Below are 16,589 nucleotides of genomic sequence, written 5' to 3'. Positions count from 1 at the left end.
GAGAGGGGAAAAATTTAGTAGGAACCTATTTAATAGGAAGTTGTGGGGGAGCGAGGGGAAACAAGTGGATAACAGAGAACTAGTGTAATCAGTGGTCGGAATGGGTTCGGTGGGCACTGTCTTTGTTTCTTTCAGCCAATCCATCCAGAAATGCACAAGAGGCCAGGATTAGAGAACCACTGTGGATCTTTAATGTGAAAGCAAAATGCTGTACCGTAAGTTGGAGACGCTCTCCCATCCTCGTTGCTGGAGTCCCTCTCTCGGTCACGCTTGCGATGCTTGTGCCCGCGATGTCGGTGCCTTCGGTGGCTTTGCCTCTCCCGCGGAACATGAACTCCGATGTACAAAGTCCGATGGCCTGCAGACAAGGAAAATAAATGTGCGTATGAAGAAAAGTCAGGTGCCAAATGGATCCATCCAGATTCCTCACTTTCATGAACTTCAATCTGACCTTCTATCAGTACATTCCCTAAACCACTGAGTTACTCCCACCCTTCATATCCTCATCAGATCTTCCTCACTACTTCAATCTCCTTCTCTTCACTGAAAACTGTCCCATCGTCTCTAATGCCATGAATCATTCTTGCAATTCTCTTCTGGGCCCTCACTCATACTCTTACATCCTTCCCATAACATTGTAAAAAGAATTGGACAGAACACCAAGTTTGAGTTTTAGAGATACAGCGTGGAAACAGCCCTTTTGGCCCAATGTGTCCGTGCCGACCAACGATCACCCCTACACTTGTTCCACATCATCTCAATTTTGCATCCTACACAGTCGAGGCAATTTACAGAACCCAATTAACATACAAACCTGTATGTCTTTGGAACGTGGGAGAAAACCAGAGCACCCGGAGAAAACCCACACTGTCACAGCGAGAACGTACAAACTCCGTACAGACAACACCCTTAGTCAGGATCGAACCCCCACCCCCCAAGCGGAGGACAGGCCAAAACTTTTGCAAAGTTGTACCATAAGTTCCTCTTTTATAATCTCTGCTTCTGTTGATAAAGCTCAAAATAGTGTATGTTTTGATCAACCCTTCTTAACCTGACCTGCCACTTGATAACAGTGACTTGCAAATAGATACAGTCAAGTTCTCCACTGTCAACAGAACACAAGGTGCTGAAGTAACTCAGCCAGACAGGCAGCATCTCTGGATGGTTCAATAATAATAATAATAATAATAAATTGAATTTATATAGCGCTTTTCAAGGACTCAAAGTCGCTTTACAAGGCAAGGCAAACAAAAAACAAAAACAAAACAAAACAAAACAAAAACACAAACAAGAACACAAGAGCCAATAGACACTTTATATGTCACATGTACTGTGGTACAGTGAAATTCATTTTTGCACAAAGTTCAGTACAAGTATTACTATACATGAGCACATATTCAATACAGAAAGAGAGCGGAGAAGATTTGAGGATGTAGCTAGGCCTCGAGGGCCTGAGCAAAAGGGTTTGAGCAGGCCAGGACTTTATTCCTTGGAGGGCTGGAAGCTGAGGGGTGATCTTATAGAGGTGTACAAGATCAAAAGTATTTTACCCAGAGTAGAGGAATCAAGAACCAGGGGACATAGGTTTAAAGTGAGGGGGGGGAAAGATTTAATAGGAACAAGAGCGGCAACTTTTTCCACACAGTGTGTGGATGGTGCATGGAACGAGCTGTCAGAGGAGATAGTTGCGGCAGGTTGTAAGCACAACATTTAAAGATATTTGGACAGGTACATGGATAGGAAATATTTAGAGGGATATGGGCAAAATGCAGGCAGGTGGGACTAGTGTAGATGGAGCAGGTTGGTCAGCATGGGCCTAAAGGCCTGTTTCTGTGCTGTATCACTGTGGCCATAAACCCTATGATCACACATGGTCTCACCAATGGAGGCAGGGCCTGTCCCCACTTAGGTGATTGTTTTCGGCGACTGCAGGCAACTGTCATAGACATAGCAGGTTGCCAAAAAAACGGCGGCTGGACTCCCCCTCCGACAATGTCTACAACACCCTACCTCCTAGTCGATGGCAAGCTACTGACAACCAGCGACCATTAGGACGTCCACCCACAACCACACCTACGACAACCTACGTCCACCAAGCCGTGACAATTCAGTCACCGGTTGACGTAGGTGGCCGCCAATGGAATTCACTGAAGTTAGCACCGGCGACAACCCACGTCATCCTGGCGACAACCTATGTCAGGCGACGATCGTTGGCATCAAGCCCACGGGTACCGACTGTTGCCGAAAAGTTTTGAACATTTCAAAATCCAGCGACAACCAGAAAAAAGGTATGACTCTTTGGACGACTGAGGAGACCATGCAGGCGGCACCCACTCTGGCAACAGCATAGTCGCCTGTGGTCACCTAAATAAAAATCGCCTGTTGCACAGGGGCATTAGCCACGCAGATCTGAACCAGTTTGGAATCGTATAATTGGTCGTCCGAAAAATGAACGTGGACTATATTCTGAAATGCCCTGGCTAATGATAACAGCTTCAGGCATGAAAAGTAGAATAAAACGTTTCCTCTTTTTTGTTTCATTAAAACGCAGGAAGCCACAATTAAAGATGTGCAATGCCCAAGAACACAACATCATTAATAAGAACTAAAATACATGGTTCGCTGTTAATAATGCCTTAACACTTGTCAAGTACTAATGAGAATACTTTATCGTTATAAATGCTGCAAAGCTGGCTTATAGAGCTGTGAAATATACGTGCACTATAATGGGGAGATGCCAGCAAGTTCGTGGAAATGGAGCTGGAAGGCAAGGTAAAGGAACATCCCAACAAAATCTACAGTTTTAATCAGAGTAAAAGGGTGGCTAGAGAACAAATCTTAAAGTTCAACATGATCATTGTCATGTGGCTTTGTGTAGGGTCACACGATGGACATGGTCATATGGCTTAATGCAGAGCCCCAAGAGATAATTCAATAAAATTGGTGGCACAGTGGTGGAGCAGTACAGTTGCTGCCTGACAGTTCGATCCTGACTACAGTTGCTGTCTGTACAGAGTTTGCACGTTCCTCCTGTGACTGTATTGGTTTTCTCCGAAAGCTCCAGTTTCCTCCCACACTCCAAAGACATACAGGTTAACTTAAATGGCTTCAGTAAAGATAATAAATTGGCCCTAGTTTCCAGGCTGGTGCTCGTGTACGGGGATCACTGGTCGGCACAACGTCAATGGGTCGAAGGGCCTGTTTCCGCAGTGTAAAATTAAACTAAAATATATTAAATGCAGAACTAACTCAGCAGGTGAGGCAGCATCTCTGGAGAACATGAAAATGGAGTCCCTTCCCCATTCACGACCCAAAACGTCATCAATCTGTAAGATAGTAACTCAGTGGGGTAGGCAGCATCTCTGGAGAAATATAATAATCGACATTTCGGATCGAGACGCTTCCCCAGAGATGCTGCCTGGCCTGCTGAGTTACACCAGTTCTCGGCATCTTTTGTTGCAAATCAGCATCTGCAGTTCTGGACTACATCTGGACTACACGTCTTCCCACCCTGCCCCCTGTAAAGACTCCATCCCCTACTCCCAATTCCTCCGCCTACGCCGCATCTGTTCCCAGGATGAGACATTCCATACCAGGGCATCAGAAATGTCCTCGTTCTTCAGGGAACGGGGATTCCCCTCCGCCACCATAGATGAAGCTCACAACAGGGTCTCATCCATACCCCGTAACACTGCTCTCTCTCCCCATCCCCGCACTCGCAACAAGGGCAGAGTCCCTCTGGTCCTCACCTTTCACCCCACCAGCCGGCAAATACAACACATAATCCTCCGCCATTTCCGCCACCTCCAACGTGACCCCACCACTCGCCACATCTTCCCATCTCCCCCTATGTCTGCCTTCCGCAAAGACCGCTCCCTCCGCAACTCCCTTGTCAATTCTTCCCTTCCCTCCCGCACCACCCCCTCCCCGGGTACTTTCCGTTGCAACCGCAAGAAATGCAACACCTGTCCCTTCACCTCCCCCCTCGACTCCATTCAAGGACCCAAGCAATCGTTCCAGGTGCGACAAAGGTTCACCTGCATCTCCTCCAACCTCATCTACTGCATCCGCTGCTCTAGGTGTCAGCTGATTTACATCGGGGAGACCAAGCGCAGATTGAGCGATTGTTTCGCCGAACACCTCCGCTCAGTCCGCAATAACCAACCTGACCTCCCGGTGGCTCAGCACTTCAACTCCCCCTCCCATTCCCAATCCGACCTCTCTGTCCTGGGTCTCCTCCACTGCCAGAGTGAGCAACAGCAGAAATTGGAGGAACAGCACCTCATATTCCGAATGGGGACCTTGCGTCCGGATGGCATTAACATTGACTTCTCCCAATTTTGCTAGCCCTTGCTGTCTCCTCCCCTTCCTTAACCCTCTAGCTGTCTCCTCCCACCCTCCTATCCGCCCGCCCTCGGGCTCCTCCTCCTCCCCTTTTCCTTCCTTCTTCCCCCCCCACCCCCCATCAGTCTGAAGAAGGGTTTCGGCCCGAAACGTCGCCTATTTCCTTCGCTCCATAGATGCTGCTGCACCCGCTGAGTTTCTCCAGTAATTTTGTGTACCTTCGATCTTCCAGCATCTGCAGTTCCCTCTTGCACACAGCATCTGCAGTTCCTTATGTCTATTCTAGAGTTGAATGAATATTCAATACTACGACAACCTACGACAAGTCCTGATCTTTGATGGCTTCAAATTGTTATTTCTCAAATTTATTCTTACAACATAGCGGGTGGCTATTCAGCCTATCATCTCAATACTTGAGGCTGTTTTCTACTTCTGCAAGAATTTCATAGCTCTATCTGGGATATGCCAATAAAACACTCTTGACTCTTGCGATCTGTTCTCTTCGATCAAACACCCCCATCGTTTCGACCAATTCTCCTGCCATGCACCAACAAAGCCCCACACCGGACACGGTGGCGCAGCTGTAGAGTTGCCTTACAGCGAATGCAGCGCCGGAGATGCGGGTTTGATCCAGTCTATGGGTGCTGTCTGTACGGAATTTGTACGTTCTCCCCGTGATCTGTGTGGGTTTTCTCCGAGATCTTTGGCTTCCTTCCACACTCCAAAGACGTACAGGTTTGTAGGTTAATTGGCTTGGTAAATGTAAAAAATTGTCCTTACTGGGTGTAGGATTGTGTTAATGTGCGGGGATCACTGGTCAGCGCAGACCCGGTGGGCCGAAGGGCCTGTTTCCGCGTTGTATCTCTAAACTAAGCTTCAGGATGTGGAAGCAGAAAAGAGAGGACCCTGGGAACTCTTGCAAATTCTGCACCCTAAAGTTGGGATAGAAGCCAGCTTGCTAGAAATGAAGATGTGCTGTGTTACACCACCAACTAGTGCCTGCAAGATTTTTTCCCCAAAATCAGCACTAAAGTCACAAGATCTGGCCCTAACATGGTTGTCAATCTCTTCTGGCTTGCAACAAGTCTCACACAGGATAAAAAGGGTAACTGCCAGCGAGTCATACAGTCATAGTGCAGAAACAGGTTCATTGGCCCAGCTTGCCCATGCCATCCTTTCAGGTGAGGCAGAGGTTTACTTGCACCTTCTCCTCCAACCTCTACAGTATCCGCTGTTCCAGGTGTGGACTCCTATATATTAGCAAGACCAAGCACAGACTGGGTGACCAATTTGCTGAACACCTTCACTCAGTCTGCCTTGGCCTCCCGGTTGCCAAACACTTTAACTCCCATACTTTCCTTTCTGCCCTGGGCCTCCTCCGTTGTCAGATTGAGGCCAAATGCAAATTGAAGAAACACCTTATATTTTGCTTGGGCAGCTTACAACCCAACAGTATGCATATTGATTTCACCAACTTCAAGTAAACCTTGCATCCCCTCTCTCTCCGTCCCTGCCCCCACACCAGTCGTTGCACTAGTTTTACTGTCGTCTTATTGAGTTACATTGTCTGTATAACCCGTTATCCATCCCACAACCAACAATGGACCATTGTGGGCTCCACTTTTCCTCGATCATCGTTGCTTTTTGTATATCTTTCATTCATTTGTCCTATTACCGTCTATATCTCTCGTTTCCCTTTCCCCTGTCTCAGTCTGAAGAAGGGTCTCGACCCGAAATATCACCTATTCCTTTTCTCCACAGATGCAGCCTGACCCAGCTACTCCAGCTTTGTGTCTATCAAAGAATTACATATCTCAGAACTATATTTACATTGCATGTTTGTTTTGTTTAGTCTTTTTGTTTAGTTTAGAGATACAGCGTGGAAACCGGCCCTTCGGCCCACCGAGTCCGTGCCAACCAACGATCACTTGTACACGAGTACTTCCTGCACACTACGGATAATATACAGAGGCCAATTGCCCTCCAAACCCGCACGTCTTTAGAGTGGGAGGAAACCACAGCATCCGGAAGAAATCCATGTGTTCACAGGGAGAATGCACAAACTCCGTACAGACAGCACCCGTAGTTAGGACCAAACCCAGGTCTCTGGCGGTGTGAGGCAGCTACACCACCGTGCCACCACTCATCAACGTTCAAGCTGTGAACCAAATTTGTTAATAAACTCAGAACCTTTCTATTAAATGAAATGCTGAAAATTGATCTCTTTCAAGACAATAGGTTTTGTTGAGAAATACAAAGACATTGAAATTCAACAGGATGAAATCCAATTACAAATGTGCACTTCTTGAACCTGTATTGAGCATTGGAAAATTTCAATAATGGATTACAATGCCTGCACGCAAATTGAAACGTGTAGCAAGCTAATCAAACGTGCTTCTTAGACTCGCTACAGAACTTAGTCATGCTAACAGAAAATAACACGACACTGTGCACGTCATAGATCCAGCATTTTCACTGAGTTTCTCCGGAGCCCGAAGAAGGATCCCGACATGAAACGTCATCTATCCATGTTCTCCACAGATGCTGCCTGTCCCGGCTGAGTTACTCCAGCACTTTGTGCCTTTCTATTCAAATCACTCAGGCATTTCCTGTCCCTATCTTCTTATCACAGACTTGGTGCCTTTTCATCTCTGACCTTTGTCCATCCATCAGTCTATCAACCTCACCCCACTTACCTGTATCCACCTATCACTCGCCAGGCTCCTGCCAGTCTCCCACCCCCCTTCTCTCTTCCAGCTTTCTCCCTCCCCACCACAATCAGCCTTAAGAAGGATCCCGATCAAAAACGTCATCTGTCCATGTTCTCCAGAGATGCTGAAGATAGGCAAAGTGCTGGAGTAACCCAGCAGGTCAGACGGCATCTCTGGAGAAAAGGAATAGGTGATGTTTCGGGTTGAAACCCTTCTGCAGCATTTGGTGTCCATCTTCGGTGTAAACCAGCATCTGCCGTTCATCACTGCACATTTTGTCTTCTCTAGAGATGCTGAGTTACTCCAGCACATTGTGTCTTCGACAATAGACAATAGACAATAGGTGCACTAGTAGGCCATTCGGCCCTTTGAGCCAGCACCGCCATTCAATGTGATCATGGCTGATCATCCCCATATTCCCCGACGCTGCTATTTTTAAGAGCCCTATCTAGCTCTCTCTTGAAAGCATCCAGAGAACCGGCCTCCACCACCCTCTGAGGCAGAGAATTCCACAGACTCACCACTCTCTGTGAGAAAAAGTGTTTCCTCGTCTCCGTTCTAAATGGCTTACTCCTTATTCTTAAACTGTGGCCCGTGGTTCTGGACGCCCATAACATCAGGAACATGTTTCCTGCCTCTAGCATGTCCAAGCCCTTAACAATCTTATATGTTTCAATGAGAATCCCTCTCATCCTTCTAAACTCCAGAGTGTACAAGCCCAGCTGCTCCATTCTCTTAGCATATGACAGTCCCACCATCCCGGGAATTAACCTTGTAAACATACGCTGCACTCCCTCAATAGCAAGAATGTCCTTCCTCAAATTAGGGGAACAAAACTGCACACAATACTCCAAGTCTTCTTTTGTAAACCTGCACCTGCAGTGCCTTGTGCATCCTGGACTTAAGTAGAATCGTGACCCTGTGTTGTAATCCAACATTATTCACAGTGATACAAAAAAAATCAAATTAAAAAAAAAATACCTTCCATATTTATTTACCTTCTTATTCCTAATATTTAGATTCACTGCTTCCTTCGGAGCAAACAGTAGATTATTCTCTCTCATGGGAAATTCAAGTAATTGAAATTTATTGATCTAATGATGGCCATTTGATTGAATCATTAAAATTAATACAGCACTTTGGAATTTACTCAAAATGAACATACATCATAACATATTTCAGTCTTTCGGCCAAGCTGCTTCCAGCGGAACATGCCCAACAAAGATCTGAAGAGTATCCTAGTTTAGTTTACAGATACAACAAGGAAACAAGCCCTTCGGCCCACCGAGTCCACACCGATTCACACTAGTTCGATGTTATCCCACTTTCTCATCCACTCCCTGCACACTAGGGGCAATTTACAGAGGCCAATTAACCTACAAACCCGCATGTCTGGAATGAGCTCCAGCGCTGCGCACACGGTAGCCAGCCAACAGTCGGTCATCTTTTCCTTTATTTTTACTTATTTAATTCCTATTTATTTTGTATATTTTTGGTTAGTTAGTTAGTTTATTGCACCATATTGTAGTGGGAGAAACCTTTTATCACTTTCCTCGTTGGGGAGATGCCTTTTCACAGTCTCTCTGTCTCTGGACTGCGGATGCAACAGCGAGGAGCTGGTCTCTCTGTTGTCTTCACCAAGGATCAACTGTTGGAGCTTCAACCACCCCGGCCGGCCGGCTAGCTTTGCCAAGGTTACATCAGAAATCCCCAAGAAACTGAGGAGGAAATACAGGGGATGCCGGTCGGGAATAAAACGTTGTGCGGAGAAAAGGAGGTACATGCCATACTTGCCTTCCATCATAATGGGGAATGTGAGCGTTAGCTAACAAGATGGACGAGCTAGCTGCACTAGTGAGGGCCCAGAGGGATTATAATGAGAGCAGTGTGATGCGTTTCACAGAGACAAGGCTCCACAAGGACATCCCCGAGTTGAACGAGGGTGTGGACGGCTTTCAGACTGTTCGGGCGGACGAGGACTGCAGCGAGAGTGGCAAGTGGCACCTGGTCACATTACGGTTAAGGAGCGTGTGTGTAGCCCGGACATTGAACTGATGGCTGTGGGTCTCCATCCATACTATCTACCCAGGGAATTCTCACACGCCATTGTGATGGCTGTTCACATTCTTCCGTCTGCCAACTCGCTGCGTGCAAGTGATGTCATCCACACAGTCACTGCGAGACTCCAGACACAGCACCCGAGTGCTTTCATTCACTATCTGGGGATTTCAACCATGTGACTTTAGACACTACCCTACCCACTTTCACTCAGCTTGTTGACTGTCCCACCAGGGATATGAAAACATTGGACCTGCAGTATGCCCATGTTAAAGAGGCATACAGCTCCAAAGCCCTTCCGCAACTTGGAAGATCTGACCACAACCTGGTTCACCTTCTACCCAGGTATATTCCAATGAACCAGAGGCTGCCTGTGACCACAAGGTTAGTGAGGAGGTGGTCACAGGAGGCATGTGACACTCTACAGGGCTGTTTAGAGGACACAGACTGGGTCGCACTCTGTAGTCCCCATGGAGAGGACATTGATGGACTTACAGACTGTGTTACCAGCTACATAAAGTCCCTGAGGAGACTGTACACTGTTTCCCCAACAACAAGCTCTGGGTCACCAGTGAAATAAAGGCCCATCTCAACCAGAAGAAGAGGCCCTGCAGGAATGGTGACAGGGAGGAGGTGAAACGGGTTCAGAAAGGCTTCTCAAGTCGAATCACGCATACATTTAACATTTTCTGGTGGTATGTTATGAATGTGGCATGCAAGTCAGCTGTTCTTGCATAGCGCTAGCTTACAGGACAGTCAGCTGAAAGGCATTTGCAATCGGTAATATCAAGAAAAGGGAAGAAATAAGATGAACATAAGTTTCTGCAAGGAAAGCCAGCTGAACCCGTTGAAGGCGAGACTGAGACAGGGCAAGGATGACTACAGGAGGGAGCTGGAGCTGGAACTTCAGCAGAACAACATGAGGGATGTGTGGAGTGGTATAAAGTGCATTACAGGCTACAAGATGGCCAGTGGCCTGGGAAGGGAAAGTAATCAGGACTGGGCCAATGAGCTAAACTTGTTTTATAATAGATTTGATGGTGGGGCCCCTGCCCACCCTTCCCCCCTGCTCCCCTATAATCCCCCTGGTCCACTTCCTCTGCCCTTCCTTTGTCGAGCCAGACCATCAAGGCCGAGCAGGTGTGGAAGGAGCTGAGCAGACTCCGCCCAGGCAAAACTACAGGTCCCGGTGGTGACAGCCCCAGGTTACTCAAGGCATGTGCCAGCCAGTTGTGCGGAGTGCTACAGCATATCTTCAACCTGAGCCTGGAGAGGGTTCCTGTGATGTGGGAGACATCCTGCCTGGTGCCTTTACCAAAGAGGACCCCCCCCCCAGCTCCTCCAATGACTACAGGCCGGTGGTGTCGACTTCACACATTATGGAGGGGCTGGTGCTCACTCACCTGCGACCCCTGGTTAAACCCTACCTGGACCCCCTGCAGTTCGCTTACCAAACAAAGATGGGGGTTGAGGACGCCCTCATCCACCTGCTCCATCGTTCCTATGCTCCCCGGGAAGCACTGTGAGAAAGTCATGTTTTTTAACTTCTCCAGTGCTTTTAACACCATCCAGCCTGAACTGCTAGGCAGCAAACTGACGAAGATGCGGGTGGATGCTCCATTGGTGTCCTGGATCACCAACTACCTGACTGGACGACCACAATATGTCAGGCTACAGAACTGTGTCTCGGAAATGGTAGTGAGCAACACAGGGACCCACAAGAGGACAGTCCTCACTTCCTTCCTGTTAACCATCTACACCTCGGACTTTAGATACAACTCGGTACAACTTCCTGCCACCTGCAGAAGGTTTCAGATGAATCTGCAATTGTGGGCTGCATCAGTGAGGGGAGGGAAGCTGAATACAGAGATGTAATCAAAGACTTTGTTGTGTGGTGTGGGCTAAATCACCTGCAGCTCAACACCAACAAGACCAAGGAGTTAGTTGTGGACTTTAGTAGGAGAGGAACACCCATGTCCCGTCTCCATCAATGGTGTGGATGCGCAGTTTACCAGGGAGTACAAATACCTTGGCTTCGCTCCTTCAACGTCTGCAGTAAGATGCTGCAGATGTTCTACCAATCGGTGGTAGCCAGTGCCATCTTCTTCGCTGCCATGTGCTGGAGCAGGAGGGTGAATGCTGCAGACAGCAATAGGATCAACAAGCTCATCAGGAAGGCTGGCTCCGTCTTGGGGACGGAGTTGGATTCATGGGAGGTTGTCTGGAGGGGAAGATGATCCTCAAACTGTGGAGCATCCTGGACAATACAGCTCACCCCCTCCATGACACACTGGTCAACCTGAAGAGTATCTTCAGCAACAGACTGGTTCCACCGAGCTGCAGTACAGAACACCACAGGAGATCCTTCCCTCTTGCTATCAAACTGCACAACTCCTGCCCCTTCTGTCATGGGGTAGACCGAGACGGACTCTTCCACCCCCTCCCCCCCAATCTATGCATATCCCCAATCCATTCAACTCGTCACTTTAATTTCATGTTTCATGTATTTTGTGGTTTTATGACAGTTGGCAGATCAATTTCCATCCTGGGAAAATGGTAAAGAATTTTAAAATTAAGCCATGAACACAAATTCAGAATCAGAACAATGAATGGTGACAAAACGGAGTAATGAAAGAAGAGAGTTTAGATGGTGGGGCCCCTGCCCACCCTTCCCACCCAGAGATCACAATGTATAATTAGGTCACGCGCGTAGTTCCTAATGTAGACGGCTAACTCTGGGCTGCCTGCTTATATACATGATTGATTCAGGCAGGCAACACTTCACAGTGCCCGACCCCACATTAAGGAGCTGAAATCCAGAATTATTATGCTCGCACATAAACTTGCAGGTGCTGGAAGGCACAAAGGAGTTCATCCTGACCCTTGTGGCAGCACAGTGTCGCAGCAGGTAGAGCTGCTGCCCTACAGTGCCAGAGACCCGGGTTCAATCATGACCTTGGGTGCTGTCTGCGTGGAGTTGGAACGTTCTCCCTGTGACCACGTGGGTTTCCTCCGAGTGCTCCGGTTTCCTCCCACATCCAACTCCGGATAAAACACCGTGCACTCACTTTATTATTCTCCTCATGATTTTATACACAAAATCCGGTTTCACCCCACGTCCCAAAGACGTGCGGGGGTTTGTAGATTAATTGGCCTCTAAAGTGACATTGAGGGAGTGAATGAGAAAGTGGGATAACATAGAACTAGTGTGAACGGGTGATCGATGGTAGGTGTAGACTTGGTGGGGCGAAGGCCCTGTTTCTATGCTGTGCCTCTGAACAAAACAAGATGGTAGAAGGGGGAAATAATGGCACATAAGAGACAGATCCCAAGGAAAGATATTTGGTGAGAGCATTTCAGAAGTGCTCACATGAAGTTCTCTTGATTCGAGAACCCATTCTCTTAGGCTGGGAAGTTGCACAAGGCACCTTACGTTAGACTTTAGAGACACAATGCTGAAACGGACTTGGCTCACCGAGTCCGCGCCAATCAGTCATCATCCCGTACACCAGCACTATCCTACAGACGATGGACAATTTTACAATGCTTACCAAAGCCAATTAACCTACAAACCTGTACGTCTGGAGTGTGGGTGGAAACCAAGCACCCGGAGACAGGGAGAATGTACATCCTACATACAGACAGCACCTGTAGTCAGGTTGGAACTGGGTCTCTGGAGCTGTTCGGCAGCAACACTACCGCTGTGCCACCCTTACTATTCAGAAATCAGCAAAAGCATACATCTTAGAAACTATAATCCTTGCATTTGCTGTCTGAAATTGACTGATCCATAATTACTGAAAGAGTGACTAAATACTGTGAATATTTTCAGCTGAGCAGAGGCAGCTGGTCCAGATTTGTTAAAGTAGATCACGACTGACAAATCTGATTAATCGTTGAGGTGATGACTGATTGTTTATGCAAATTATATTCATGGACTTCCATATAAACTCCCACAAAGAATTTCAGAGTTGAATGCGCTCATGAAACTGAAGAACATTAGATGGTGTAACCACAGTCAAGTGAGTTTCCTCAGTGACAAACATTTGCCTATAAACCCCCCCCCCCCATTACTCGCCAGGCTTTGGCCTGCTCCACCTCTCTCCCAATCCCTCTGCCACCAAACCCACGCCTCCCCCTCCCCAGTCAGCGGAAAGACTATACACCCTTACAATTGAGCCATCCACAGTGTATAGACACAGGATAAAAGGTAGAACATTTAATGCAAGATAAAGTCTGATTAAAGACTGATCAAAGATAGCCCAAGGGTTTCCAGTGAGGGAGATGGGAGGCCAATGCAACACTCTAGTTGGTGATAGGATGGCTCAGTTGCCTGATAACAGCTGGAAAGAAACTGACCCCGAATCTGGAGGTTTGTGTTTTCACATCCATGTACCTCTTGCCTGACGGGAGAGGATAAAATGGAGTGCCCAGGTTAAGACTGGTCCTTGATTATGCTAGTGGCCTTGCCGAGGCAGCGTGAAGTGTAGATGAGTCAATGGAGAGGAGGTTGGCTTGTGCTGCGCCGGCAATTTTCTGCAAGTTCTTGAATGGAGCTGTTTCCAAACAGGGAAAAGTGCACTAACGTCTCCACATTAGTTTAGAGATCCTGCATGGGAACAAGTCCTCACTGACCAGCAATAATCCGTTCACACTAGTTCTATGTTATCCCACTTACCCATCCACTCCCTACACACGAGTGGCAATTTACAGAGGGCCAATTAACCTACAAACCCACACATATTTGGGATGTGGGAGGAAACCGGAGGAAACCCGCATGGTAACGGCGAGAACGTGCAAACTCCTCACACAGACAGCGCCCAAGGTCAGGATCGAACTGTGGTTTCTGCTGCTGTGAGGCAGCGGTTCTACCCACTTTACCACTGTGTGCCACCACATTTACAGAAAGGGTGGCGTGGACCCTTCTTCAGACTGAAAGTAGAGGGGAGGGAACTGGTGAAAGGAAAAGCCTTGAACAAAGCTGGGCCGGCAACAGATGACCAAGAAAGCCATAATGGTCCTTGGTTGGGGAAGAGGGGACAATGAAGGATGCGAACAGTGGAACTAGTTGGTGGAGGCGGCAAAAAAAAGGGAATGTAGGGGTGACTTGATAATACTGTGTTCCCTGGGTAAGAGATAATGCATTCAACTCCTCTATTCCGCTCATGATTTTATACAGCAATTGTGTTCCTCTCCATCCAGGAATGCTTGGAGGAGAATTTCCTAACCTTTTTTCCGACAATTGGCCCTTTATAGTTTGAACGTGTCTTGGAAATCAATTGAAACCATTCTGGTCAGAGATCTGTCTGAAATCTTTCACAATCCTTTCCATTTTCACCTTGGTCACCTAGCACCCGCCTGCTCGCAAGGTTTGCTCAAAACATTGCCACGAGGATTTGGCACTTATCTTCTGTGCCACGTTGCCTCGAGTGATTCAATGACTCTCTTGTTCCTTTGTGACCAGGGCCAGATCCAGTATTTATTAAACCATCTCTTTAAAGCAATACCATTTAATTACACACTACCCTCGTCGCCATTACACAACAAGGAGAGATTGAGATGACTTGCCTTATAATTGTCAGAGTCCAGGATTACAATGTGGGAGCGGTGATAATAGTGGAGTTCAGAGTCAGGAGGAGAGCATTGAAACAGGAAAGGTCTTAAATATTGGTTCAGAAGAAACAATGGCTCTCTCTTTGGTTTCATATTAAATGTGATTAAATAAATTATCTAGGTGGTCACTAGTAATACTTAATTTTTAGATCCTTGTTTCAGTGGCGCAGGGATCTGGGTTTGTTCATGGCCTTGGGTGCTGTCTGTATTAATTTGGCACGTTCTTCCTGCGACCATGCAGGTTACCTCCGGCTGCTCCGGTTTCCTCCCACTTCCTAAGGGCATCCCAACTGGGATAACATAGAACTAGTGTACAGGATGATCGATGGTCAAAGGGCTGTGTCTCTAAATTAAAACTAAAACTCTTTGGCTTCACATTAAATGTGATTAAATAAACTAACATGGAGGTCACTAATAATCCCTGATCTTTAGATTCTTGATACAGTGGCACAGCTGGTAGAGCCACTGCCTCACAGCGCCAGAGACCCAGGTTCAATCCTGCCCTCGGCTGCTGTCTATGTGGAGCTTGCACGTTCTCCCTGTGACTATGTGGGTTTCCTCCCACCCTCCAAAAATGTACAGGCTTATAGGTTAAATGCATTGGTAAATTGCCCCTGGTGTTTAGGATGCGTAACTGAGATAATAGAACTAGTGTATGGGTGATCGTTGGTCGGCACGGACTCAGTGGGCCGAAGAGCCTGTTTTCGTGTTGTATCGCCAAACTGAACTAAACTTGGTTCAAGCTTCCGAAAGCAACCATCTTGAACCTAACACAATGTACCTCATATTTCGCTTGGGCAGCTTACACACCAGCGGTATGAATATTGACTTCTCTAACTTGCTTTCCTTCTCTCTCCATCCCTCCCTCTTCCTAAATCTCCGATCAGTCTGACCGTCCCCTATTGCATTGTATCTCTGTTTGCTTTGTCACCTTCTCCTAGCTAACAATGGTCTATTCTACATTTTCCTAGATCTGCATCTCTTTTGATCTCTTATGCATCCTTATCTCTGTAAAACCCTCTCCCCTGACCCTCAGACTGAAGAACGGTCTCGACCCAATACATCACCCATTCCTTCTATCCAGAGATTCTGCCTGTCCCGCTGAGTTACTTCAGCATTTTGTGTCCATCTTTGGTGTAAACCAGCATCTGCAGTTCCTTCCTACACAATGTATTAGGGCCAGTTATTAGCCTATGTTGGGGACCCACAATTACTTTTGATATGGATAACGGTTGCCTAATTTTCCTTTTGCACAGAAAAAGTGCTGGAGGAACTCAGCTGGTCAAGAACCATCTGTAGAGGGAATGGATAGATGACATTTCAGGTCAGCACCTTTCATCAGACCCTTCAGAGTGTGGAGAAAGGTCTCGACCCAAAACGTCACCTGTCCATTCCTTCCAGAGAATCTTGACCCACCGTGTTCCTCCAGCACTTTTGTGCTTTGTTTAGTGTAGAGATACAGCACTGATGCAGGCCCTTTGGCCCACCGAGTCCACGCCAACCAGTGATCGATCACACACACACGATCACACACACGCACACACGCACACTATTTACAATTTTACCAAGCCAATTAGCCTCAAAACCTGTACATCTTTGGGATGTGGGAGGAAGCCGGAGCAGAGAAAATCCATGCAGGTCACAGAGAGATCATGCAAACTCTATACAGACAGCACCCGTAGTCAGGATCGAACCTGGGTGTCTGGTACCATGAGGCAGCAACACTACCACTACGGCACCATACCACCTTCAAGATTCCAGTATTTGCAGTCTCTTGTATATCTCCAAAATAACCTTACTTTTAAGTTGCAAAAAAAATCATTCGCCGAATTTGTGAAGAATCCCAAGATAGTCGGGAAAACA

At 47.2% G+C, this 16,589-nt stretch overlaps 1 protein-coding gene across 1 annotated transcript in view; it reads right to left on the bottom strand.

Annotated features, from left to right (window-relative positions):
- Window positions 1-16,589, bottom strand: part of slc4a10a (solute carrier family 4 member 10a) — a 123,745-nt gene that overhangs the window by 76,258 nt on the left and 30,898 nt on the right. The window contains 1 exon segment of the mRNA XM_055638141.1: window positions 215-358. Within this exon segment, the coding sequence (XP_055494116.1) occupies window positions 215-358 (144 nt within the window).

The sequence above is a fragment of the Leucoraja erinacea genome, chromosome 7 (assembly GCF_028641065.1).
Source record: "Leucoraja erinacea ecotype New England chromosome 7, Leri_hhj_1, whole genome shotgun sequence".
Taxonomy (NCBI): domain Eukaryota; kingdom Metazoa; phylum Chordata; class Chondrichthyes; order Rajiformes; family Rajidae; genus Leucoraja; species Leucoraja erinaceus.
The sequence above is the reverse complement of the archived record's forward strand: the minus strand, read 5'-3'. Positions and strand labels throughout refer to the sequence as shown.